Source organism: Cardiocondyla obscurior, linkage group LG19 (genome assembly GCF_019399895.1).
Source record: "Cardiocondyla obscurior isolate alpha-2009 linkage group LG19, Cobs3.1, whole genome shotgun sequence".
In the NCBI taxonomy this organism is placed as follows: Eukaryota; Metazoa; Arthropoda; class Insecta; order Hymenoptera; family Formicidae; genus Cardiocondyla; species Cardiocondyla obscurior.
Genome location: NC_091882.1, coordinates 4,051,167 through 4,077,650, shown reverse-complemented (window position 1 = coordinate 4,077,650; position 26,484 = coordinate 4,051,167). Strand labels below are relative to the sequence as shown.

At 41.6% G+C, this 26,484-nt stretch overlaps 1 protein-coding gene across 1 annotated transcript in view; it reads left to right on the top strand.

Annotated features, from left to right (window-relative positions):
• The window catches only part of Fng (Fringe glycosyltransferase), a 61,771-nt gene extending 36,225 nt beyond the window's left edge, over positions 1-25,546 (top strand). The window contains exons 6-9 of the mRNA XM_070669615.1: positions 11,927-12,012; positions 23,112-23,277; positions 23,493-23,578; positions 23,765-25,546. Coding sequence (XP_070525716.1) covers positions 11,927-12,012; positions 23,112-23,277; positions 23,493-23,578; positions 23,765-23,822 — 396 coding nt within the window. The 3' untranslated portion in view covers positions 23,823-25,546. The remainder of the gene's footprint in view (positions 1-11,926; positions 12,013-23,111; positions 23,278-23,492; positions 23,579-23,764) is intronic.
• The last annotated feature ends 938 nt before the right edge of the window (positions 25,547-26,484 follow it).

Here is a 26,484-nt window from a genome sequence, read left to right as displayed (position 1 = left end):
CAGATTCCGCGGATACTTTGGAGAGTAGATCGGCCCGATCTCGATTTATTCCTTCTCGGAATTCTCGGTGAGGAAGATGCCCTATCGATTCTCTCATCCCTACCGGCGCTTCTCGATTTCGCCGCGCCATGTGCCCTCGGACACGTCGAATGCGCCTCTGGTAACGGCCATCCCGACTTTTCGCAGTGATTGACAGCGGGGAAATAAAAAGGTTACGACGAACGTGTCGCGTCTCGTCGTCGTGAAAAGCGTAAAATCGACCCCGTTTCTCGTGACGGCGAGAGGACGCCCCGGCTCCTTCTCGCAATTATATTTCTTTCGTCCCACTTGTATTTCGCAAACGGATCCCCATCGCGATCGGCAGCTTCACGGATATTCTCGTTAAATCGGAACGTACCTTAATAAGGCGTTGATAAGGCGAGAAGCGGTATCAAAGAGGCGCTGCTGATTTTCAATAATAACGTTGGTCCTCGCACGCTGCTGGTCAGGGTTTCGAAATTATTATCATTCGAGAGAGGCCTAATAGGTTTTAAAGAAATCGTACGTGCGTTGACTCGCAGTTTAACGATCGACTCGCGGCCGGAAGTGGCGATTAACACCCCGTGGAAATATCCTAGGCGTACCCGCACGAGCGAGGCTGCGTTGCTATATCGCGCAATGTGGGCGTAGTCCTCCGCAGAGTTTATCCGGCCGTTCTCGAAGGAAGAATACAACGGAAGGTAGAAGATGACGAGGAGATATAGGTGCTATCGGTAGAGCGAAACAAGAAGGCGAGGAGGAAAAGGGAGAGCGGTAGGTGGCCGCAGCAGGAAGGCAGTAAACTCGTAGCGCGCCACCGGCCGTATTAATCATTTGAGAACAGAAAGGGAGAAGGGCAAGGCGGGTTGGAAAGGGCGAGAAGGAGAAAGAGGATGAAGAAAGATAGCACGGGGTCAGGAAAGAGGCTGAGCGAAATCTCTTATGAAATACGAGACATTTTATTAAACCTATTCGTCGGACTCGCGACTCGACCGCGGCCGATAATTATCGGCTACCATTCGTTTTAATAAAGAGTTTCTTCGCAGAGATCACGTCAGTTGCAGTATTTGCCAACGTTCCAATTACTCGAGATTATCGCGCTGAATTAATTTCGCCTATATTGTAATTATTGTTTGCTGACATTGTTTTAATTAATTTTATTTGTATCGTAGATTCGCGTAAACTCGCGCTTTACTTTTCGTTTTGTTTTATGTTACGCTGCAGTTTTCTAAGATAATTGACTTACAGCATTAAAAATGGATCTTTTCGATCTCTGGGTTTTGATTTCTCTCGGGTGAACGCAAATAATTTAGAACAAGTACACAAAGTATTATTTCAAAACGTGATCGATCATGCGTGCGCGATGTTTGGTCCGGTTTTTTTTTTTTTTTTTTCTCGTGACAGTGATAGAGAAACCGCAAGGAAATCGCTCGCAGAAGGGAACATGCCGCCACTCTCCGAGGCAAATAACCGACGTTGCTTCGTGGTGAACGCGGCCTTCTAATATAAGATCAAGGTCGGCGAGGAAGTACATCAGCAAAGATCTCGGTCCTACGCGCTTGCATATCCCGCGTTCTTCCGCGATCGTATAGATTGCGGGGCATTCTTGCTTTTTTAAATTTTAATTTGACGAATTTTTAATTAAATTTCCGATTTTAGAAATTTAAAATACATTCTCATCGTTGGACATTTGTTTCCCAGTGACGATATTTAATTAATTAACAATTATAAATTGAAGGTAATATTCAAATAAAAAATTGGAAGTTGATTCAAATTTGGGTTTGTTAAAATTTCTCGTTCAAACCACAAACTTCGGAAAATTGTCTTGATCATTTTTGCAAGATACTAATTATTATAGTTCGTTATAATTTTTTTTCAAATGTTACAACTACGTATTTTGTTGCGGACTGTACTGACCGCACCGTTGGAAATTCTACGCCCTACGGGAATCTGTTTTGTGAAAATTTTTTCGCTTTTCGAAGAATGTCGGTAGCGTCTTATAAGCGCCTTTCGTCCTTTCGATGCATTTTAGTCTAGGAAACAGGTAAAAAAAGAATTCGACTGGCGCCAGAAAAGTAGAGAATATCCCAATTGTCACGTTAATGTTTTTCCCCAAGAACTGTTTGACCAAAAAATATGCGACAATTTGGAACGTCGAAGGAAAAATGACCTATTATTTTTCCAGATGTTTTTTTTTCTTTTCTTTTTCTTTTGAATGTATTCTTAAGGCGTTTAAGAATCGACGGTCATTTCTTTGTTACGGTTCTACATCTTTCAAAATAAATTACAACGCTCTTAAAAGTAAAGTATAAAGTTAACTTTTCATAATTATATTTCTGTATTATAAATATATTATAAAATAACGTAAAGAAATTTAAGAAAAAAAATGTAGTTTAGATATATGACTAAAACGAGAAAATATAACAATGATAAATTATACACGTACCCAGTCTCGAAGGGCTTTAAAGTAAATTTGGCGCTGTCAATCGAGCGTAATAATTAGTTATTTCGCGGATGGATAATGTTATGTAGACCATATGTCGACCAAACCGTGGACGTTTTCTCATCTTCTTCCTTTACGTCTTGCCAACTTTTTGCCAAACCCACCCCAGCCCTTCATTGGCTTTCGAATCATTTAATAAGAAGTCTTGCTGGTCTCGAATAGATTCTCACGGTATCTTTTTGCAATAACGCGATAACTGCTCATTAATGATTCTAATATCTAAGTCGAAGGGGGGGATAACGCGCGCTTAGAACATGTGTTTCATCTCGAAACCTCGGGCGGGAAAAAGGAGAGATAAAAGCGGCTCCGCAATCTTTCGTTATTTCGCGAAAGATGCGCTCTTACTTGCCACATGTCGTGCGTTTCTTCCACCCTTTCGCATCCTTCTCGGTCCTATGAATTATTTTTTTAATGAGGCTCGCGTTTCTGCGGCTCCTCGCGTCGCTTCTTTGGCTCCACTTGGCTCACTCTTGTAGCCGCTGCGGTTTCGGGGCGAAAGAACCGTTCGGACAAGAGGGAATAATATGAGAGCCCGTTCTCTCGCTTCGGTGAACGAGCGAGCGATCGATCGTAATCGTCGTGTATCATAAAAAGAAGTGCGGTAGATTTTCGAGCACGCCGCGCGCCGATGGATGGTCGCGGTGAGCAATTTTTTTTCGGCGGTTCAATCGCCCTACTCTCGTCGATATATTATCACTTCTGCGCCACGTTGCCTCTATAATTTACGCCACCGAAGTAAAATTGCTCGACGTAGCCTGTCGATATCACGTTTAACGATAATGCGGAAAGGAAGCTGCAGTCTCGAAGGCAAGGGGGCACTTTATCGGAAAAATGTTTTTATAATTTTAAATATCTCGCGATAAAAACTGGAGGACGACGAGATTCATTGTCGCGGACAGATTGAAATCTGCAAACCTGTGGGCGTAGCTATTTAAATGTCCGCTCGTGAGACGCTACGGTCACCGGTGAATGCAAGAAACGGTGGGGTAAAGAGGGTCGGGGACTGAAAAGTCCATTTCACGGGTAATGCGGGCTGAAACGACAACTCGGCGCCGAGAGTTCATAGAAGGCAACGAGCCGCTTATCTAGCGGTCTGTTGCACCTCCGGTGCATCCTATTAAACGGAGGTGTTAAGGCGGAGAGACCTCGTGTGACGGAGACCGGATAAAATCGCGTTTATGTATTAAATTTATCAGATAGATTTACCGTAACAGATTCTTGAAACCAACCGCTTCGATAGAGCTGAATAGACGAGTTAATTTTTGTTACACTCTTCTGGGAACTGATTTTTTTTTTAACTAATATTTAATTATTTGACTTTAACTTATCTAGAAGAATACATTAATTAACACGCGTGAGAAAAAAGTTATTTGAAGAATTAAATGACGTTCTTCTTTTGCGTCCGAACAGGCTTGATTTTTCTCTCGGTCTTCTTTGACTCCGATCCGCTCCGGTTTATCGTTCTCGTTTGCATTACGTCGCATTCGATTTTTTTTTTTACTGGCCGCCGCGTCCTTACGACGCATACCGAACATTGCGATTCTGCGGCCAAACACGTCCCTCGTCGCATCGTTCAGGCGCCACGAAGAAAAATGTCAATAAGAAGAAGGTAGCAATGCGAAATTCACACGGAATGCGTCCGCTCTCCGGACGACCGGCCGAATCTCGCGGCTAATTGCATTAAGATAATTAAATCGACGCGGGTCATGGAATTCCGCGCAATTACGATACGCGTCGTCGGATTTCTCAACGTTATTTCTCGTTCCGCGCGGTCGGACCGTTGAGCCGGGCAAAATTCACGAGTGTGCCAATTATCTACGGAAATCACAACGAGCGTGGAATTTCGCTTATGAAACCGAGGTGTGTCCGAAACGGCATCGCCGATGGAGGACGATGCATTTTATTTTAAAAGTCCAATTCGCGTGAGCAGTTTGCATATTTAATGCTAATAAGACGGATCAAAAATAGAATCGCTTTTATAAAATATTTCATAAGTGTTAAACTTTGATTCGAAAGAAAGCTATGTGAGCGCGGCTGATCTACGACAATCTCCTTCGTCTAAGATTCCCATCTTAATTGCGCCACAAGGGATTTGCTTGGGCGCACTTGTCCCTAAACTTCCTTGAAAGCTCGGCGTGCAGAACGCGTTACGAACGTGGGAATCGTTTTCAAGGTGCACGACGCCGTGAAACAATCCCGCGTTCGGTAACATCTCGGTGTTTACTCCGCCGGAAAATCAATATTATTCATGAGACTGCGCCCAAGCAATTTTGATAAAATATTCTTTAAACGGAAGTAGCCGCGCGATCGTAATTTTTCGGAATAAATAAATAACAACCGAGCTTCTTCTCTGCATTTTATCTTCTTTTAACCCTTTAGTACGCGTCGAGTATAATTTACAAACGTTAAAGTTAAATCAAAGTCGGAAACGGGCACATCTCGCGAGGATATATTCGTGCGTGAATAGGTATACGCATCTTTTTCGCCGTTCACGCACTTTACGGAAGTGTTTTATCGCACGTGAGAATTCCACCGCCAAGTGGAGCGACGCCGAACGACCGAGCGGCGCGTCGGAAGAAGCAGAAGCGGCTTTAAATGCAACGAGAGAAAGAAACGAGCTGGAAACGGTAGTAACAGTCGGCATTAGCATGTTGCGCACCGCCGGGCGGCGGGCTTTTTTCTTCGAGAAAAGTCGCGCCGCGGGCAGGCGAGTCTGCGATTACGCATAGCACGCGGATACGCGCGAAACGGAATTATCGGCGCGGCGCGTTTTCGCGAAACACGCGGAAGCGCTCGGTTAAGCGGACACGTAACGATCGCGCGCAATTACGCTCGACTTTCATGCTTCCTCGCCGGTATTTTTTCAACGAGCAGCCGGAGGTAGGCGACGAGAGGGGAAGAGAAGAGAAAAGACCCGCGCGCGGTGATTTTAACGAAGCTTTCGTAATTATGGCTAGAGGAGCATTGTTCGCAGGATCGGCCGTAGGAATACAATGGGTTTAGCGAGCTAGCGTGACCCGCGATGACTATACGGTATCCGTCGATGTTGTAAAAAATGGGAACGCGTCGGTTGTCCTGCCGCGACGTCGTTGAAATAGAAAATGACGGCTTTTTCAAAGTCCATTGCGTTCGAACAATGCAACGTCAAACACGAAGACATGGAAGAAACGCGATGCAATCGCGTTGCATAATTTTTTTTTTTTTTTTTAATCCTCAAACAGCATCCTACCCCAGATTCACTCTATTTCTTTTGTTTATACGCGAGTTCGTATCGCGTATTCGAAGCGCGGCGCGAAGTAACGCGTCTTTGTTTCCCGTCGCGAAACTGTTTAACGAGCCCGGCCGTAATAAATCATGTGCCGACGTTCTCGCGGTCTTCCCTCCTCGCGTCTATGCCGCGCGATTAGACGGTCGGATAAAAAGAATCGACAGAACGAAAAGAGGACAGGACAGGAGGGAAGGCCGGCCGCGAGCCGACGATGGGAGATGCGCTCGTGACCCATGACGGCCTCCGTGGGCACGTCGCGGAAAAGATGTACATCCATTCCGACCACGGCGAAAGACACGGCGGCGAATGGGAGAGGCGCGAGGGGGGTTGACTGATGTTTCCCTGCGCCGCGTATGCTACCTCCATTACTTCGATATTATTATACCTGTTGCTTTATATCTCACGGCACCATCTTTGTTTTGCAGCGCCGTGCATCCGGTGCACCGCTGCGCGGCTGCATATCGTACGACGCCGGAGAGTTGTGCTTTATCAGTCTCCCTCTCTTTTTCTCTCTCTTCCGTTTTTCTTTAATTTTACTTTGACGACGGTCCTTTTGCATGCTGCACATGTTCCGCGGAGGCCGCCGCGCCGGATGCCGCTAATTGCGCAGATATTATTGTACGTTCAATGCGGAATTTCAAATATCTCGCAGTTACTATCTGCCGGAGTTCTTTTTTTTATTCACGTCGCGCAATTTGCGCAATTTAAGCGCGATATATCGATCACGTTTATGGCTTTAAACCGTTAAGAATAGTAAATTACAATAATAATATATAATTAGTAATGATATAATACATATATTTTCGGTAAAGTTGACGAAGGCGAGATGTTTGATAATTTACTTGAAATTAAAGTGCGCCGTGAAATAAAATCTGGCCGGCAAGCGGCGGTCGCGCTTGCTTTACCGGTATTTATTTAGAAAAACTGGTCGGCAGCCTTGTTTGGGAGCCTACCAATATTTGCATGTGCACGTGCTCCTCGGATTCTCGAGGGGTTGCCCAAGGATCGCAAAGTGGATTCCACTTGCGGCGGCTTTAGGAGCGCACTCGTCCCTTTTACATCTCTCAAGGGACTTTATCCTGTCGTCCGTTCGCTCGAGAAACTCGAGAGGGATGCTTAACGCTGTCCTACGACTTGGTCAATTATTTGCTCGTGAATTTGGCCTCCGTCAAGATCATTACAGAATGAATAATTATATTAATAGCTGTTAATTCGGCCAGGCAGGGTACGTAAGATAATTTATTTCAAGAACGCGTAAAGCGTTCGTTATAATTTACACTTAACGAAGGTGATTCGTATACTATGTGTCGAGTATAATTTAAAACGGTTGAAACTTGGTTTCTTAATTTTGGAAATTAATTTTCTTAATTTCGGCTCCCGCTTATTTTTGCGCGCATCCCATGACGCGTACTTTTTAATTTTCCACAAACCTGTTTCGCTGCATCGAGTCACGAAATGTTTCTCGAAGCAAAACTGAGATATAATATCTCTCCGACTGATGTATTCCTCTTGGTTAAATACGTATTATATTCGAGATTAAAAAACGCACGGTGTGGAATTTATGGAAACGTCATCGCGCGGGGGCATCTCTGTCAGGATGCTCGCCACGTTTGTATGCCGCGGGATACGGTCGAACGGGCTGGAAACAAGAGCAAGAACGACTTCCTGTCGGCTGTAAATATCAGGTTGATAAATCTACGTGGAAGCGCGGATGACTGTGCATACAAATCGTTCGGCCATTGGTCTCGCGTAAGCGCTGGCCGAGATAACGCGCCGGGAAAAAAAATATATACCCGAAAGATCGAACGTTGTTTCATGGTAATTTAATTAAATTTGTATCTCGTTATCTTTTTGAGAAAGCTTCGGCCGCGAGAACGCAGACGCGCCTTACACGCGCGGGACAAATGCGAGCGAAATTACGGTGGCCGACCGATTCGTTGGAGATTTCAAGAAGGAAATAAAAAAGGGCGAGGAGAATGTGTTATCTCCCTTGCAGCATCTCATTTTTATCGGCGCGCGGACTGGAATTTCTTTCGCTATCTCTTCCCTTTTTTTTTTTTTTTTTTTTTTTTTTCCACCGGCCCGGACGCAGCGGGTTTCTTAGTACGTAGGCTTCGCACATCTGCCACTCGTGGGGTCATATCGGTGCCTCTAATCTGTTCATTAGTCCTAATATACCGAGTAGCCACACACAGTACGTACCCTCCATCAGATATTACTCTCGTCGTGTCACTCAGCCTCGCTTTTACGACCTCGAAAATGAACCGCGCTCGGTCTAGAATAATAAGCGGCGATGTCTATCATTCTTTTCTTTTTCCTTTTCTTTCGGTAATGACGATAAAAGTTGCCTGAATTACGAGCGCGTTCGATGCTTATTAAATAAATTCTTAGATTACTCCACGATGCGCCTGGATAGATTATTTCAAATAAAAGATCGAAAGCCGAGTAGCTATCTTGATTTAAATTTCCCCTTTTGCTTTTCTTCTTCGCATCGAATGCGGTGGTTACGGTTTGTCTTGTACGCGCTCAGAAGCTAATCCGCTGCCGCCGAGTAATTGCATCATGTCGATGATAAAGGAAGCAGTACGTTCCACGTGAAAAACTTGGCCGGATCGGAAGCGAGGGGGAAGCTGAGCCGGGGGATGGACGGTAATTAAGCGGGAAGCGTAATCCCGAATAATTTCTATCCGCTCGAAGACGATAGCGGGTCGAGGTTGGCCAAGTCCAGTCTGCGAAACGTATCTACGGGTCCGCCGCCAATCGTCCGCGCATAATTGGATATAGAATCGCGCGGCCTTCGCTTCGCGTACGCTATTCCCTGCGCGACGTGCCCCCGTCCCCGGGTTAGGAATGTAATTAGTCAGACGGGCACACCGGCACAATCTCGGCCGCCGATCGGTAAGTCCCTTCGTTCCTGGCGATGCCTATACGCGGATGCCCCCCGAGATTGCCGCGGCCCGAGATAGACCGATCGCCAGTCGTAAATACGCGCGCGCGATAATTAAAATTGCTGACTGATTACCCCGTCGAAATTACACTTTCGCGAGAGACATTTCAGTTCGAGCGATCACCGTCGCTCGTTGGATTAGCGAATCGTCGGTGTGTTTGGAATAGATAAGCCAGAGAGCCCGACGGGCGTCGTCTAACTAGGCGGTTTAAATCTCGACACGAGCTGTTTTCATATTATTTTTAATTTAATTGAGAACAGTAGGCGTAATAATTCATGGGCGGGTATTAATTTTGCACAATATTAATTAAGCTGTGAAAAAAAGGCTTCTTCCACTGTTGCGTTTAATTTTTATAAATAGTCGTGCATTATGATTTTGAAAGCTATAATGTTACTTGAGAAAAGCTACGTGTTTCGACATGCAGTAGCAGAAAAAAAAAAAAATGTTTTTAGAAACGACTCGAGGAAGTGCTCGTGGAAGAGAGAGAAAGGAGCCAGGTTGTATGGGAGAAATGCGCGATAGGTACGCAGCGGGAGACGCTGGCAGGATTGCGTTGAACATCGTTTCGCGAGGAATCGTCGGTACCAATCCCCCCTGTCGTCCCCCATACTTGGTGCACGTTCCCCACGTAACAATAAGAACGAATTCGCGGGCGATCTCAGAATTCTCGCGTCCCGGGTTGCGCCAGGAGGCTCTTCCCCTCGTGACTCCGCACGCTCGCAACACGATGTTGTGTTATTCAAATGGACTCGAAAGGAAGAAATAAAGAACGAGCTTCCTCCTTGTAAAAGCGTTTCGATACTATCTCGGGCTACCACTATCGCGGCTTGTACGTCTAATACATTGGCGGAGTCTCGTCCGTCCTCTCTCTTTTTAATATCTGCCGCTCGATACCTTCATAAAACGAGCGACGTCGCACGCGAGACGAGGAGGAAAGAGCGATGAGGGGGAGGGGGGACAGTTTTAAACACAGGAGGCAATTTAATTGAAACACTATTTTTCGCAAATCAAGTATCGCTGTTGCTGGCAGAATATCTGCGGATGAAAGCCACCGGGAGTGTAAATTGTATAATATTTATTTATAAAAAAAAAAATTATATTAAAAAAATAGATATTTATTCTAAATTAATTAAAAAAACGTGAAAGAAATTTTTTTTTAACTATCGCTCTCTCTTCCCGTTGTCGTGGAAATAAATTATACAATTTACGAATTACTGATGATTAAAAAAAATGTTCTCACAGAGAGAATTGATTGGTGAATCCTCTCTGTTATTGAAACGAGGCCAGTGATCCCGGGGCGCATCCAGCAAACGTTATTAATCGTAATCGTAGAAGGGAGCGATGTCGAACCGAGCGAACCACGCAAATCGTAGCGATGGGCGCGAATCACAGCTAGGCGCGGCGAAGGCGCGATTTTATCGTGGCAGTTCCCGTCGTGTCGTTTGGTCCGGTAGGCCTTTACTAGCCGTCTTATTACCTTGCACAGCCGAGCGAAATTATAGATCCTCCAAAGTGCAAGAGGGCGATTATACCATTAGATCCGTGCGCGCGTACCAGAACGTAAACGTGCTGTACATGTATAACGGTAACGCCGATCGTTCTGTCAGCTGACCTCGCGGATATATCGTAAGATATACGTACGCGCGCCCGTACGATATGCCCGTGGTTGGCCGTTTCGCTGCCATCCGTGCTCTACCACGCCCAGTCGAAGGAAAGGAGCCACGGTCCGATAGCAAGATAACAGCCGTGACGTAGATTATCTCGGAATAGTTGCGGACGCAGAATTTATTTTTCGAATTTAAAATCGAACGCTTTATCTCCACGCACGTCGCGAGCTCGAATTGATCTTTCACGAATTTATTGCGTACGATTGGAAGATTTATTTTTACGATTGCTCGTTCTATAACGTTTCGGGATTGTATTTAAATTATTTTATTATTTTAAAGACTAAAATATATATAAAAAGATGATAATAATTACAAGTACAATTTTTTTATTCCGCCGTAAGTGGGATGACTCGGAAAAAAAAAGTCGGTCGTGAATGATTGAAAATTGTCGAATTTTTTAGTCGCGTGATTCAATTCAAGTTCGATCGGGTATCTCGAACTAAATAAATTAAGTAACTGATGAGGTATTTTTTTTTTAAGAACGTCCACGTTGAAAGCAAGCAATCTTAATTACTCGCGAAGCACGATATAATCTATGTAATGGACTGCTAGAGTTATTGGGGATCACACCTGATCATCGATCATGCCTTTTAATTGAATGAATTTAACGTATGAGTGATTCGCATCGCGAGATCTGCCCGGGTAGCGTTTCCCCGTTAAACAGTTCCTTCGTGCATGGCGAATTGACGTAAACGTCGGCGAGGAAAGGAGCAAAAACTCGTGACAGTATCGGCGAGAGCGCGTTGCGTGTGCACGTGTGCGGCCGTTGGCTCGTGGACCACGCTCGTGCACCACACCTTCGTCGAGGAAAGGCGCACCGCACGACTCTACGGACCCTACACCGGTATTGAGATAGTATCGGTCGGCATGGATTGCGCTTAGGCCGCCTAGGAGTCCGGCTTTAATAGCCTGCAGCCACGGCAATCGGCCAGAAATCGCCCGTACCTCTGCACGTTGTATCCCTGCAAGTGTGCGTGCACGCTCGTACGTCTGTCGTGCATAAGAGAACGTTTCCTGGAGCAAAGTTTTCAGGTCAGAGAAAAAGACCGATCGCCAGGAAATATCCCTCTCGACGTCAAATGCGTCTTTTAATCTTATTATTCACGTCCTACGTCAATCGAGCAGCTCCTCGTATCGTTGTTTTTTTTTTTTTTTTTTTCTTTAAATAATTGATAATTTAAATTACACGGTGATTGTTAATTAAATTACACGTTGCTTGATTGACATAGTCGCGGATAGTTTCCGCGGCCTTGTCGTAATTTGTTATTTTAAAGCGACGTGACATATCTAACGATACGTCGAGATGTAATCTGCGCCGATCCCTAATTTTCATCGAACGAGTCATTCGTTCTTAATCGGCTAATAACAACCGTCGAACGCGGTTGCACCAACGCGGCCGATCGATCATTTGGTCCGATCTCGGATCGACGTATCGTATAATTACAACGGCGGCTCCCGTGATTTCTATTCAACCTTACCGTCGTAAACCTCTCACTGAACAGTTTTCTCTTGTGTGTTGCAGCAAAAGGTGAAATTTTGGTTCGCCACGGGCGGTGCTGGATTCTGCATCAGTCGAGCGTTGGCGTTAAAGATGACGCCGGTGGCCGGGTGAGTGTTTTCTTCTTTACTTTACTTTTGTTTACGTATAAAATTATTTTATTTTTACTACCTGTTAGTTTAAAAATTATCTCCGTTAAAATTTAGATTTTTAAATATATTTTCTCCTGTGATTTAAATATTTTTTTTAGCATTAAAAATTAAGTTTTTTGATATTGACCAACATAAATTTTTTAGAGTTCAAAAAAACATGCACAATTTATCATCTTGCTGTGCATGATAATTTATTATAGTCTTACAAATCAACTTATTTCACTTTCTCTAAAATTTCCGCGGCAGGTGTTTTTTATCGTAGATCAGAAATCTCCATAGAACGTGATTAGTCACGCATGACATTCGTGACACGTGTTACCGCCGCACATCGCAGTAGTTCTTTCAGAATTTAATGTAACGTGAAAATGCATATTAACGATCGCGTCCCGCCTGAATACCGTCTCATCTCTTTTTCTATACGCGATCCATCTACCCGTTTCTACCTGCGAGGGATTAAATAACGCCGGCGGCTTTGCCTAGTCACGCTTACTTTGATCGAGCGATCGGCGCTATCTGCTACGAGCGTTGATACAAACGTTGCAACTGATAATTACATATAAAAGTTTGTTTTTCTCGAAAAAGTTGCTCAACTTCGCCAATAAAAAAAAAAAGAAAAAAACCTGCACCAACGTGAAGCATTGAAGCGGCAATAAATGCAAATAAAAAAATCGCCGATCGTTACGAGAGTTGTAACGATAGACAATTACCTCCGCCATTATCGACGTTGCCCTCAATAAGTGCACCTCGACGAGGTGCTCTGCAGTTAGTACGTATGACGTTTATATGCTTCGTGCGTGATCATCGCGATGATCGTCGAGGGAAGGTTGAAAGCGTTCGCGTACTTATGCCGATCGTAAATCGTCGTTTATGGCGCACAGTGGCCAATTGTTTATCTTTGGTCATTGGGATCGTCACAAGCGCTCTCGTTACTATTAACGATACAAGAACGAAGGGGCTTGTGGCCATTCGAGTTCCGGTTTCTCCCGCGACAATTGCACATTTCGCGTACATCGTAAATCCGAAGCTTAAATCTCGCGACCGGCCGTAAAACCTCTTCATTTGATCGGCGATTTGATCGGTTATTTCGCTCGCGATTCTCCTGCCTCCCCTTTCTCTCATCCCTGCCCTCATTCTCTACTTTGTAGACAGTACGTATTCGGTGGCGGAACGAACGTAAGGATGAACGCGAATGGACCTGGTGAAAAAGTTAGCACCTGGGAGGGCTCGCGAATTAGTTATACCACCCTTTTCTCGTTTCTTTTTTTTCCTCCTTTCACTCTAGCGTCGTCACGCTCTTCCGTCCATTCCGCGATATATACGCGCGGTCTCGGCATTATCCTGCCTCCTGGTACACTCGTTCATTTCGCGCGGATGGCGAACAGTAGGAACGCAGAGAGGAAGCGAGACGAGTAACATCGAACGGCTTTCTCATTCACAGCCGCCGGACGGTTCTCTCTCGTCGACACCATTTTATTTCGCCGGACGTGATCCGCGACGGCATTACGCTCGATCTGCTTTCTCACAATTTATCGCGACTAAACGCCGCTCGATGACAGCCGCGTAATTTATGCTCGTCGCTATAATTTCGTACTTCTTTCCTCGTTGCCGAGAAAGCAAAGAAACAATTTTTTTTAAAATTAATTTTTTTTTTTTTAAAAGAAATTTTAAAACCGCTCGCGACAACTGCAAAAACGGGCGAGACTTTGTTACCAGTCGCGCGTAAATTATTCCGTAAAATTTTCATGCGCTTCCCCGTCGCGATGCTCGAGCAAGCTCGCCGGCTTATTCAAAAGTCTCGCGGGAGTCGCAGTTTGCGTTACTTTTACATTATTTCAGATGACGTTGGGATGATATCGCGGCGACAGTATTAAGTATACCCAGTAATCTTACTCGTCTTTCCAGAGCGTCTCTTTTTCCGAGATGCATAACAATTACGTTCATGCATTTTAATTTATTCGCGCTCAAGACGCGCCATGCTTTTTCGCACTTAAGAAAGTAACAGATATCACGCCGCCACTTTTCATTTTGCGTAGCTAAACGCTTTTTGTCCGGATTCTGAAGGAAGAAAAAAAAAAGGCTTTTAGTTTCTTTTGTGTGCGCTTTCCTTTTAACCGACGACTATTTAGGATTTTATTTCGTTATCAACAAGCTGAGAAGAAAGGAAAGATAAAAATCGCTTTCAACTGTTTTTCCCGCTATCTAGCCAGGAGAGCGCGATACAATTGTCTTCGCAATTCATTTTTTTTTAATTTTTATCATCTTTCTGATCTTTTTCGGACAAACTTTTCGAAACAAAAGCGTCAGTAAATCGACTTATATTCTTGCATGGTCGGAAATTTCTCTCAACAATTTTTTTACAATTATATAAATTTCCAATAACGTTTAATTAAAAAAAGAATTAGGTATTAGGATCCATTTAGTTTGACGTTACAGTAAAAAATAATTTCTTCATTATTGCATTTCCTGTACTTGCAATTAATGCGAATTACACGTTAAGAGACCAAGTGACATCGAAAGGTATCGTTTTCATTCCGCGTTTCTACTGTCGTGACGTGAAAACTATTTGCGCGCGCGACATTGAAATTTAATGCGGTCTTACGACCGTCGTAATTATAGGCGGGTTCAAATCTCAGCCGGAGAGAAAACGCGATAAATCCGAATACACGGGGCAGCTCCGCCGTCGCGTTAACCATTAATCGAGCGACGAAGGGGGATAATGGCCAGTTATCTCGTGGCTCTCGCGGAAATGGATCTTAATTAACGACGAACGCAAGAAGCCGCCGTTCGTTACAATGGGACTGGTGAGACGAACGGGTTGATTACCACCCACGTGCAGAGGCAAGGGAAGCGCAACAGGAAGGCAAGCGTCGGGCACGTTGCGTTGCGTACAACCCGCTCTTATGCGTATACCTATATTTACATCATTTCCTTGTTAACGCGCAGCGCGCGCGCACGGCGAGAGGAGGCTGAAGGAGGAAGAGGGTAATATATAAGAGAGATTGGAGCGCAAGGAGACGACGAATGCCGCGATGTATCTACGACAGTTCCAGTTAACTGTGTGTTCCGGTATACTTTGCATGATCCGCGAATGTATTCCTACGGCACGTAAAATTTACATGTCGGCGAAATAATTATAGAAATAATTTTTAACGCCGGGATGAGGTAGTTCGTATGAATATTTAGTACTTGAAATTTAAGAAGCGTATATTTAGCTCTCGAGTGTTAAGAGAAGACAAGAGAGGGATTTTGTTGTCTTTTTTTCTTAATTAATTTAATTTTAAGGTTAAAGCTTACGTAATTAAAAATTACATTCTATCAGAATTTTATAAAATTAATAACTTTTAGGTACAGTTAAAATTTGAGAGGAAGAAATAATTTCAAATATTATGTAGAGTCGAGAGAAAGAGATAATCGCAAAGGATTCCGTCAGCATAGATTTTAACTCTTGCTTCCTCGCTGGGCTACTTCTTGTTGTTTGCCTTTTCGCGTTTATGCACTTTATCTTTATGTACCTTATCTTTCTATCCAGAAATTATAGGAGAGTAAGAAATCACTAAAAACTATCCTCTCCCTGTTGGTCCTAACTTTACGATCTTCTCGCGCATCGATTATATCGTTAACGCACCGAGGAAAATTGCGCAGACGAGAAATGAGATAAAAATTTGAGGGCAACGTGAAACGTCAACATCCTTCATCAAGTATTGAAACCGGTATAATTACGGCGAGCTGAGATCTCCGTGCTTTAAAGACCAGGACGATCTTTAAATCATCTCTAACGTTGATTTCTTGAGAAAAATTGTGAAATAACGTGGCTGTATTTTTTTCTTTTCGTTTATATTCGTGAAAAAAAGAAGCTATTAAAACTGCATACATCTCTATTTCAGTTTTTTTTTTTTTTTTTTTCCGAGTCAGAATTTAAAACGCCGCAAAATTGTCTCTATCTGTTGACTTCATCATTCTACGCTTTTACTTCTCGTCTTCTCTTTTGCGCTTCGATCATATGCATGTATACGTGTATACCTGTTCGCCGGGCATTTTTATTGCCCTTAAAAAACCTGAAAATGAGTAAGCACACCTGCGAGCAAGCGCTTAGTCTCGTTTGCCGACAGCTTCCTCCTTCGAATCCGTTGAATACCGGCCCGATCGTAAACGGTTGTCGTTGACTCTTCGTGAGATTTCTCCCGGCGATGACACCCAAAATCGGATTCGAGAATTACGGGAATCGCAGCTTGCTATTTAATTTTCAAATGCCGTACGTCCTATTGTAAATTACAAATTCCACTATTTCTTTCTTCTTATTTTTTAATTTTAATTTCTTATCAACCGTGTTGCGTATTAAATGTCGAAAATTTAATTCATTCCGTTTTTGTAATAAAATATGTTTATAAGTCACAGTCTTGCTAAACTTATACCTATGTATATTTTACGAGACAGTTATAATTAAAGCTAAAATATTCGATACAAAGATTAATTGGAATGGGTGCGGTTCTAGAAATCGACCCTTTTTTATGACATTATCTTAGGCAATATACATGTTTGAATAAAATCTGTTTACATCAAGAAAAATACTAGCGCGGGGCGAAAATCTTATAATCTCTCGTAAATTCCCCTGTAAAGAAGGATCTTATACGTATGTAATGCGAACAGCAGATACTTAAGCTGCCTTCTTATACGATTTTTTTTTGGCTTCCTACTGTAATCGGGTTACGAACCAAGAATGCGTGCCGTTTTCCTCCGCTCGTAATAAACACGTCGTCGAAACGACACATGGAAAAATAAAGAGGGGAGAAGGGAAACCGAACAGTTTCGCGTATTAAGAATAGAAAAAGCGTGATAACCTTCTTAATATAATTTATTTCGACCGCCCTGTGATTTATCATAATTGCGAGTCTAATTTACTATTACCATTTTTTATGGCTGGTATAATTCGAAGAGTCATTTATTTATTACCTGTATTCCGAAGCGATTTCTCCAGCGGACTTAATTGCTACAAAGTTTATAAAGCCGTAGGGTTTGTGTTTCTTCTATAAATTGGAGACATTTAATTTTATCGGGGCCGACGAATTAAAATCGTCCCACGAATTTCGGCCGGGCCCGTAGTTCCGATAATAAACGTGTCGGAATAATTCCGCGGTCGGTGAGAAACGAAAGGAAAAAAGAGAGAGAGAGGGGAAAAAAGAATCGCAGCCAAGGGGACGCGAAGAGAAGGGGGAGAGAGGGGAATTGGAGAGATTCGACGAAGCTCGCGTCCGAGGATCTCTTCGATTCCCTTATTGCTTGCCTAATTGGATTCCTTTCTACCATCGGCGCGATCGCCGCGTATACATCTATCAGCCCGCGGCTCGTGAAACCAATTTGGGCATTCCTATACATATACCCATATGTATGCAGTTGGGACTCGCGCGGTGATCTATAGCTCGAAAGCTACAGCGATATCGCTATCCGGCCCCTTCTGTTTCCTACGTCTTGCTCGTCGAAGCGCGTAAGAATACGTCCCGTAAATTAACTTAAGTCGTACACATTCTGTAATACACATATATGCAAAGTGTACGCTGGTAATTTGAATTACGAGTAAATTTTTTTTTGGAAAACGTCAGGCTTTATTTTTATTTAAAAAAAAAAAAAAAAAAATTTCTATCACGATGTTCAACGTTTCAGCATCAAATTCGCTAAATGTAGTACGGTTATTTAGCCCGAAATGTTAAAGTCGATGGAAAATTGTAATTAAATTATAATATACGAACGTATCGGTACGGAAATCGCATCGCGTGCGTTACACGCGTATTGATACGCGCGTGTGTGAGCGCATACATCTCAATCCCACGATTCCCACGTTAAACTCGACGCTGCCGCTACGTTTTATTCCACCGATGTCTTCATGCACCGTCCACCGCGATCGATATCGATTCAATTGCGAATACAAGACGTGTTTTCGCGATCGATAACTATACTTTACCTTTTCTCTATGTTGAATCCGAAACAAATTGACCGATCTACGCGCGATATATCTAAATCTCAACTGAACTTCGTCATCTCTCGCGTTAAAATTTTGAAGAAATAAACCAACTTTTTTTTTACGGATATCAATTACGTGTCTAATTAAAAATACTATGCAACTGAATACAAAGAGGCTATATTAATGTATTCTCTTCGATTGACAGCACTCTGCATACGTGTACATGCGGGTATTTGACGATCAATAGAACGCTCTTTCATCTAAAGACCGAATGGTATTTTGCAAACTGAAACAAATAGTGCAACGTGACAGAAAGACGTGAAACGTAAAACAGTCTTTTATTTGCGACGGACAAGCGTAACCTAATTTGCGCCATTAATTTAAGGAGACAATAAATTCGGGATTAGAAAATAAAAATGGCAATTTTAACTAATACGTAATTACATTATAAATTTGAACTTATTTAATCATTTAAGGCTGCGTAAATGTTTTTTTCGTCAACGAGATAAGTACCAATGGAAATTTTTCAAATCACGAACAGGGCGGAGTAATAATTGGGCGAGTTCTTCCCCGAAACCTCGTCGCATCGCGTGTTTCGTGTGTCTTTCGTCGTCGACCAGACAACGACGAAGCGCACCAAGGGCTCATCTTCGAGGAGGCGAGGCCCCGTCGCGTACCGCTTGTTCGCCGGCTCTTTTTCTTTATAATCCCGAAAATTCGATTTCGTTGCCGCCAGGTATTTTAACGAGACCGATATTCTGTGGCGGCGGTTGCGCCGAAAGGCCGCCGGGTGACGAACGACGGGGTGGGAAGCGGGTGGGGCGCGTACACGAATTCGGGACTAATCTGCCCAATTAAAAGGGATACCCGGTTGACCGTAGCGCGGAGAAACAGCGGGTACGACAGGCGCACAGATTCGAGAATCCGCCGATGGTATTCGCTAATGAGTGCGATTCCTTTAGCCCTCCCCCGAAATTCTCCCCGTTCCCCTCGCGTTGTCCTCTCTCCTCTTCCCGGGCTTTTGTTTTTTTTTGTCTCCTCTCGCTCTCTTTTTCGCTGCGCGTCTAGAACAGACGCGATCCTGCGGTACTGGAAAATGTTAATTAAACCGCGCTGCTTCCGAGCGCCGCGCGTGCAACAGGATCGCCATTAATTGGATGGCACTGAGACTTTCGGCGAGTTATTTCGTGGCAAAGCGTGAGAATATTGCGCGAGCGGTAATTTCGACAAAACCGGCCGGGAGGGTTTTCTCAAGATCGTCGCTAAAATATTTCCAGGACTTATCGAACAAGTTTTTTTTTTTTTTTTTTTTTTTTTTACGAAGACTTAATTTTTTTTATCAAGCACTACCGGTCGGTCGGTCGGTCTCTTTCAGACAAAAATCTTGTAGAAGATAACGGGGGGAAAAAAAAATCTGTTTTTTTATTCGTCGTTATTTGTCATATTAATAACAAAACCGAACGATTATTCTAATCTGTTTAATGCGAAAAAATTATGCGTTATTTTAATTTAACTGAACATTAATGTTCAACATAAATTTATTTAAAAACTTGTGGCTTTGAGAAACGCGACTGTTTCCTACTTTCGTGTAAAATCGATTTCAGGGATAAAGACCTCGTTAATTAAAAGAATCGGAATCGAGGTAATCGTCGAACTTTGAAAAACTGTTCGATGGGACCTCTGTCAAAGAAGCATTACATCGACGTAGTGGGTCCCGCATCGCGAGTGCCTCATTTCGTCGTTACCTTATTTTATCCCGCCGTGCGCACCTGCGCTCCCTTCTTCCTCCTCACCCTTTTGACCCCCCTCCTATCCGTTCTGCCGGTTGGAAGGCTGTCTCGTTGCATCGCAAATGTATGCAGGTCGTACACGACCTAGCCTAAGAAACGTATTTCTGGTTCCGCGGGGCTCAGCGGCCCTCGAGAGATGTCGGATTACATATCCGATGGTCGTCTAACAAATGAGAACGCGGCGATCCGCATCGTCAGTGGGCACAGGGCCAGCGTTTCTACTACGCGGTCTGCCGCACAGACGGGTTGAGATATCGATGCAGTTTTCCGCGCGGTGATTAATAGCACCTCGAAGGAGCAATGTATTATTTCAGACGCGTCAGTTTCAATTGTCGAATTTTCTAACTGCCACGGCGCTCTATCTCGGAATAGCCGAGGTTCGTTTATTAACCCTTAAACGATGCATTGGGTCATCAACGATTTTCAAACGCTAGTTTTTAAAACTTTCTATTTTTTTAAATATTTCTACCGTATTCTTTTATCTTAATGTCTAGGTTATCGATTAAGGAAAAGGCTTTAAAATTGAATACACGAGGTTCCGAGATATAAGCAAAGTGAAATAGATCGACCGGATAGTGCGTCGTTCGAGGATTAGTTGTACCTTAAAATCTTTGATTCTAATTTAACTCGCTCCCGATATTCAGGAATTTCTCCCCCCTCTTTTTTTCTTTTTTTTTTCTTTTTTTCTCTTAACATGCCGAAGGCGCGTCTCATTCCGAGAGACCTTCGTGCACTTCGGAGCTGCGGCGGCGGTGTCTCTTTAAGACATTTGTCCGCTCGTGTTCCCTCACGTGTCCGGCGACTCTCTCTTCCTTTCTCTCACGCGAGGGTGTTTGTATGTATGCGCAGGGTTTGGTCACCGAAGTTGTGACTACCTGCCGTCGTCTCTAATTGACACGATTTATGTCCGCCGTGGATCGTGCGTCTCTCACCTTGCGTCCAGCCGTCGACTCCTCGCTTGTCGAAATTTCCGTCAATTCGTGCGAATTGGCATCCCCCTTCCGACGGACGATCGCGACCACCTGTTGCAGGGCTTTTGCAAGGGGACATTGGTTCGCTCGCGATCTCGCTCGACATAGCGTTGCACGGAAACTTAAGCGATAATCACGAAAAGCGTCCTGCTTTCCTAAGCGAGGATTAAAATATAAACAGCTAGAGGCAAACATTTTTTTCCCTAGGATCGGATAATTATTTTAAAAGATCAATTTTTACATCGACATTGAATTGAAATAGTTAGAATCGGGCTTCCGAAGATTCGTTTAAAAAATCGCGCGTGATTAATTACGTATTAATGGTGCGGATTAACGGATCAATCGATGGAAATTCGTTATCGCGACGCTGCGACTTTGTATCGCGTGTCGGTAGTAGTCGCGCTTAATAAATGCGAGGGGGGTCGACTTTAATGCGACCCGACCAGTTCGAAGCGAAGTAGTAGCGTGATAGCGCAACGGCAAAGGTAGTTACGAGCAGGTGCGCCTCCCGCTCAATTTAATCTACGCGAACGGAATGCAGCCGAATTAAAACTTGGAGATCTTTTTGCTGTTTCTTATTGCTTATTGCTCTTCATTTGCACTGAAATTAAAATAATTCTCACTCGTGACATAATTTCATTCTTTAAATAAACATTGAAAAAAAGAAAAATGATGTCGCCAGGGCGCTGAGAGAAAATTTCAGCCTCGATTATAATTTTATATTTTTAATCATAAGTACAATTGATTCAATCATTAATTATAATTGAAATTAAGTTTTAGTGCAAACGAAAAGCAACTTGTAATTGTCGTCGCCGTTAAGACAAGTTTCTTTATTTTTTTTTTTTATCTTCTACGCACTATGTCAGTTGTAAATGCACTGGATTATAAAGAAGAATAACGATCGTGTCGAGTGAGCACGTTATCGAGTGAAAAGTGATCGCTGCCTCGCGCGCGTCGCGCGGCTGAAGGAATGTATCCATACATCGTTTTGATTAATGCTAAGATTAATGAGGGTTATGAAGGTGAGAAATGGACGTTAATGCACCGCGTACGCGGTGCTCGAACCCACAAGATCGTTATTGGCGAAGTGTCTATTGGAAGTGTCGACCGAATTGCGGAGTCGTACATGGATATTACAAAGGTCATGTTACTCGGTAAAATTTACAATTAAAAATTTAACGATAGAGAATGTTCAGCTCTGCTTGCATTTCAAAATAGCAGCTTAAATTTAAGATTGTGATTAATTGCTTTTTTTTTAATCTTTATATTTACTGCTGAAATTATACTTCGTGCGTGCCACGGCCTTTGCGGGTGTCGTATGGCATACTTTTTCAATGTGTTGGGACTGGCTGCGGGTTAAAAAAAATTTTTGGGAGTTTGGAAACTGCTGTGTTAAGAGAGGGTACAAGAGGAGGAAAAAACGAAGCTAACGTGGGGTCGTTTCATCTTTGTCTACCGAAGGTATTTTAGGTATTGATAATCAGAGATGGAGTGACCTGCCGATAGCGTGCGTTCGTACGTCTATTCACCTAACCGCGCCGCAATCTACCCCTAGGTGTAAGGACGGCGTATACATTTCTGAGAAGAAAAGAGACATTATATAATTGAACCTTGTTTCACGTTGCGTCTAACATAATGCTGACCAAGCAGCCAATTATCTTTTTTTTTAAGTAGGCCCTTTTTTGTGACAATCTTCGTCGTATTTGTGCGTACTCCATTTCTTTCGGCCGGGAACGAGTCTCCGGTCGTTCCGCCGCTGCATTTCCGGCCGACCTTAATCGTGCATGCGTGTCGAGTGCCACGCGAAGGACTTAAGAACCTCCAGCATCGCGTGACTTTCGGGGTGGCGCACAGGACCGGTAATTTATTCCCGCTGGGGACCCGGTCTCCGAGCGTTCCGTGACGCGTTCCCGTCCCCTTTTACTTCCATAATTCGCTGCGCGCGGATGAATGACCGTCGCGAAAGGGGCTCGCGAAGATAGGCGAAGGGGAAACCGTGTTCATGCGGGTGCACGAGCATACGAGATATGTGGCGCCATGGGAATGAGTTAATTACTTCATACACAACGCAAGCGGTGGCCGGTAATTATTTCGCGCAGTAGCGAATGTCCGTGAACAGACGTTAAACGCTCCGAGCGATATAGCCGATAAATTACATCCATTAAATACTCCAGAGTATTTTTAATGAAGTTCGTAATGTATGGTTATTAAATATAAATTATATTATATCACCTTTAATTGATCCGCTCAGGGAAAATATTTAAAAAAAATTATATTATAATTTTGTAATTAAATAATACCTACTCTAACTTATTTGTGGCTTACGTTTTATTGTTTCAGTGGCGGAAAGTTTATCACTGTCGGCGATAGAATTAGATTACCAGATGACGTGACAATGGGATACATCATCGAGTATCTTCTAAAAAAGCAACTCACCGTAGTGGAGCAGTTCCACTCACACTTGGAACCGATGAAGTTCCTGAACAAGGATACCTTTCATGAACAGGTAATTTTTAATTCAATTTTTAATTCAATATTTATTATTATTAAAAATCTGTTTAAAGTAAATTAATTTTGAAGGATTTCACTGACTCTTTGTAAGTTTTAAAAATATATGGTTTAACTAAGTTCTTTTTTTTTTTTTTTTAATATTATAAGTTATAACGACTAAAGTTTCTGATAAAATAATTTTTTATTCGAATATTCTTTCGTATATTTTAGGTCTCCTTTAGTTACTCTAAGGGGCCTAGAGACGAATGGAATATCCTGAAAATTAATGGGTTCGACATGAAGGATGATCCAAAAAGGTAATATTAAATTTGATTTTTTTTACTCATATTTCTTGCGCCAGCTTATTAATTATGTTATAATGTTACGTTCTAACAAAATATTTTTTATTTTATAACTTAAATTTATTATATAATTTATAATTTAATGTCAAATATAAAAATTTTATATTGTTATTAACATATTATACTTTTTTTTTGTTTCAGATTTAAATCCATTCATTGCCGTCTATTTCCGTATGTTCATTATTGCCCGCATAGATGATGAAGAACGAATTTATAAATAAAAAAAGTCAGAAACTACGCGTATAAATACACTCTGATCTCTTACTGTAGGAAGAAAGAATAGGCAACTAATGTTCTTATAAAAAGAACGAAGCAAGATTTATTCTCAATTGCGTAGAATATGGCAGATCAATGTAAGGTAAGGAGCACAATTGGATTAATGTAAAAATTTTAGATTTTCCTGCGTATTCAATTCCAACCTTATCAACAGAGGTTAAAACTTTACTTTCCTTGAAAGTAATGTTTAACAGTCACAATTGTTTTTTTTTCATTATTTTTATAATCTTTTTACTGTGCATTTCGCGTTATGTTAAACAATAGTTAAATCACGACTGTAATACATGAAAAATACCTTTGAATCTATCAGTGAGTTTTCTCTTAAAATTCATTCGTACTGTTATTTTTTAAATAATTCTATCAAGTTGTACATATACGTATGTAATTATTGTATACATATCTTTATATGTTATAATAATTTTTGCAATAAAAAAAAAATTGCAACGTGTACATAATCGATTAAAATAATTAAGATAATAATTCAAATTTAAAATATTGTAATGACTATTAATTCTACAAATTATTTTAGTGTATTTGTAGCAATAAATTTTAAAAGTTAAATTTTATCCTTAATAAATCAGTATAATATCATCAATGAAATTTATAACGTAGATTTATTTCGCTATTTCTTTTTACGTGAAAAATTAGTAATTTTTTTCAAATTAAAAACAGAAAGGAGCACTATTTTTTAATTAGTATTCAGATTCTATTAAAATTATAGTCGTTATTTGATTTAATTCTAATTATACGAAACGACAGTAGCAAATTTTTACTTCAATTCTTTTTACAGAATTATATTTTATTTACTAGAATTTGCATAAATTTTATACTTTCCTTTTCCTGTTTGCTTTTCTGAAATTTTCTAAAATTGTCACCGTGAGGTGGCAGGGCTATGATTTTAGAAAAGTATATTTGCTAGTGACGTTTCGTATTTTTCGCATTCGTATCTATCAGCACGCTCATCTGCGTATGTACACGACAGCTGCATCTGTGCAATACTATACAGAAGTCATACATAAGTTATGTATAATTATAATTCGTTGACGTTCCCGTTGACGCAAAATGGAAATAAACTAGTCCTCGCAACAAGACAGACAGCTGTACGTAATGTGATATTTAGTGCGTGCAAAGTTTATTCTTGTATATATGTATCTTTCAACGTCGCCTTTTCATAGTATTATGTTATAGCTCTATGCTTATGTAAGGTACGTAGCGGATACGTGTGCAATATCGAGCGTATGAGTTGTTTGCTTTCAATGTAGCGTATGAAATTAAAAAAAAAGAAAAGAAAAATAGTTAGAATATCGATGCGGTGTGTAGTAATTAATGTATACATCGACTTTTGCAAAATTCTTTAAACTGAGTTTATTACTACTTTGAAAGTAAGTGGTCTCATATTATCAGGTCTTTCTTGTGGGAAATTATTTAGTGATAAGAGACAAGTTGAATCACATTACATGAGTGATATCCGTCTTATGTGTGAATTATGTGTCGATAGACGCTGTCAATAGCGAAGATGGAAGTGTATGATACTAATTATATGTTTGTTGATTATATGCGTGATAACGTTTTGTACAATGTTTTGCACAGATTATGCCTATGCATAATTATTAAATATATAATTATTAAAAGAATTCTGTCAATCTTTGCCTGGGGTTCTGCATTTTTTATAATCTACCGTCTGATACTCAATGTATCATTTTCTACAATTTCCTCATAATTTTCTAATAACTTGATATATTATTTTATTCATTAAAAATATTCACATTCTTTATTTTTAATTTAATGCCAGAGGGTGTTACATAATTATGTTTAAATTTTATCATTTTTATCTCGAAAAGAAAAAAGAAATCAAAGTATGAATTTTAGGCGTATAAAATAATTAAATTAATTTTGTTGGTAAGTATAAAAATTAAATAGAAAAAGTACTTAAACGATTAATGAACAGATTACAGTAAAGTAAGAATATTAATTGATTACACAAGGATTATGTCGAGAATACCCTCGTCTGTTACAGTCAACTTAAAGCAAGGTTGTTGGTCGATAAACTAGACCTCCGGCGTTCTGCGCAAATTACTTCCAGTAGGAAGCAGCTATTCGTAATTAGTAGTATAGATGTAATAAGAAAATTATTATTCACATTGTTTAAATAAAAATGGAAATATTAATTAATATTTATCTTTCCGCAGAGAACAATGTGCAATTTTGGTACAAGTTATCGTACGATAATAACTACTGGTTATCGGTATCCAGATGTGTGAATGGTAAGTAACTATCTGGAAAGTTGATATTTATTATTAAATTTTATTGTGCATATTGAGAACGTTTCACACATTGTTAGGCAATATTTCACGTGGAAATTCCTTAGTCTCGACCTAATCCCCACTTAAGTTTTAATCGGATAATCGGTAGATGGATTTTGAACGTGAAATTGACGCGTAACGTTTGACAGTTAGCTATTATCTTGACGTTAACGTACAGCAGAGAGAAATGAAACAAACGGTGTAACAACGTCAGTTTCATTTATAATTAATCACTAACGTAAACTGAATTGAAAACGCAGTTTATATTGCAAAAATCAAGCG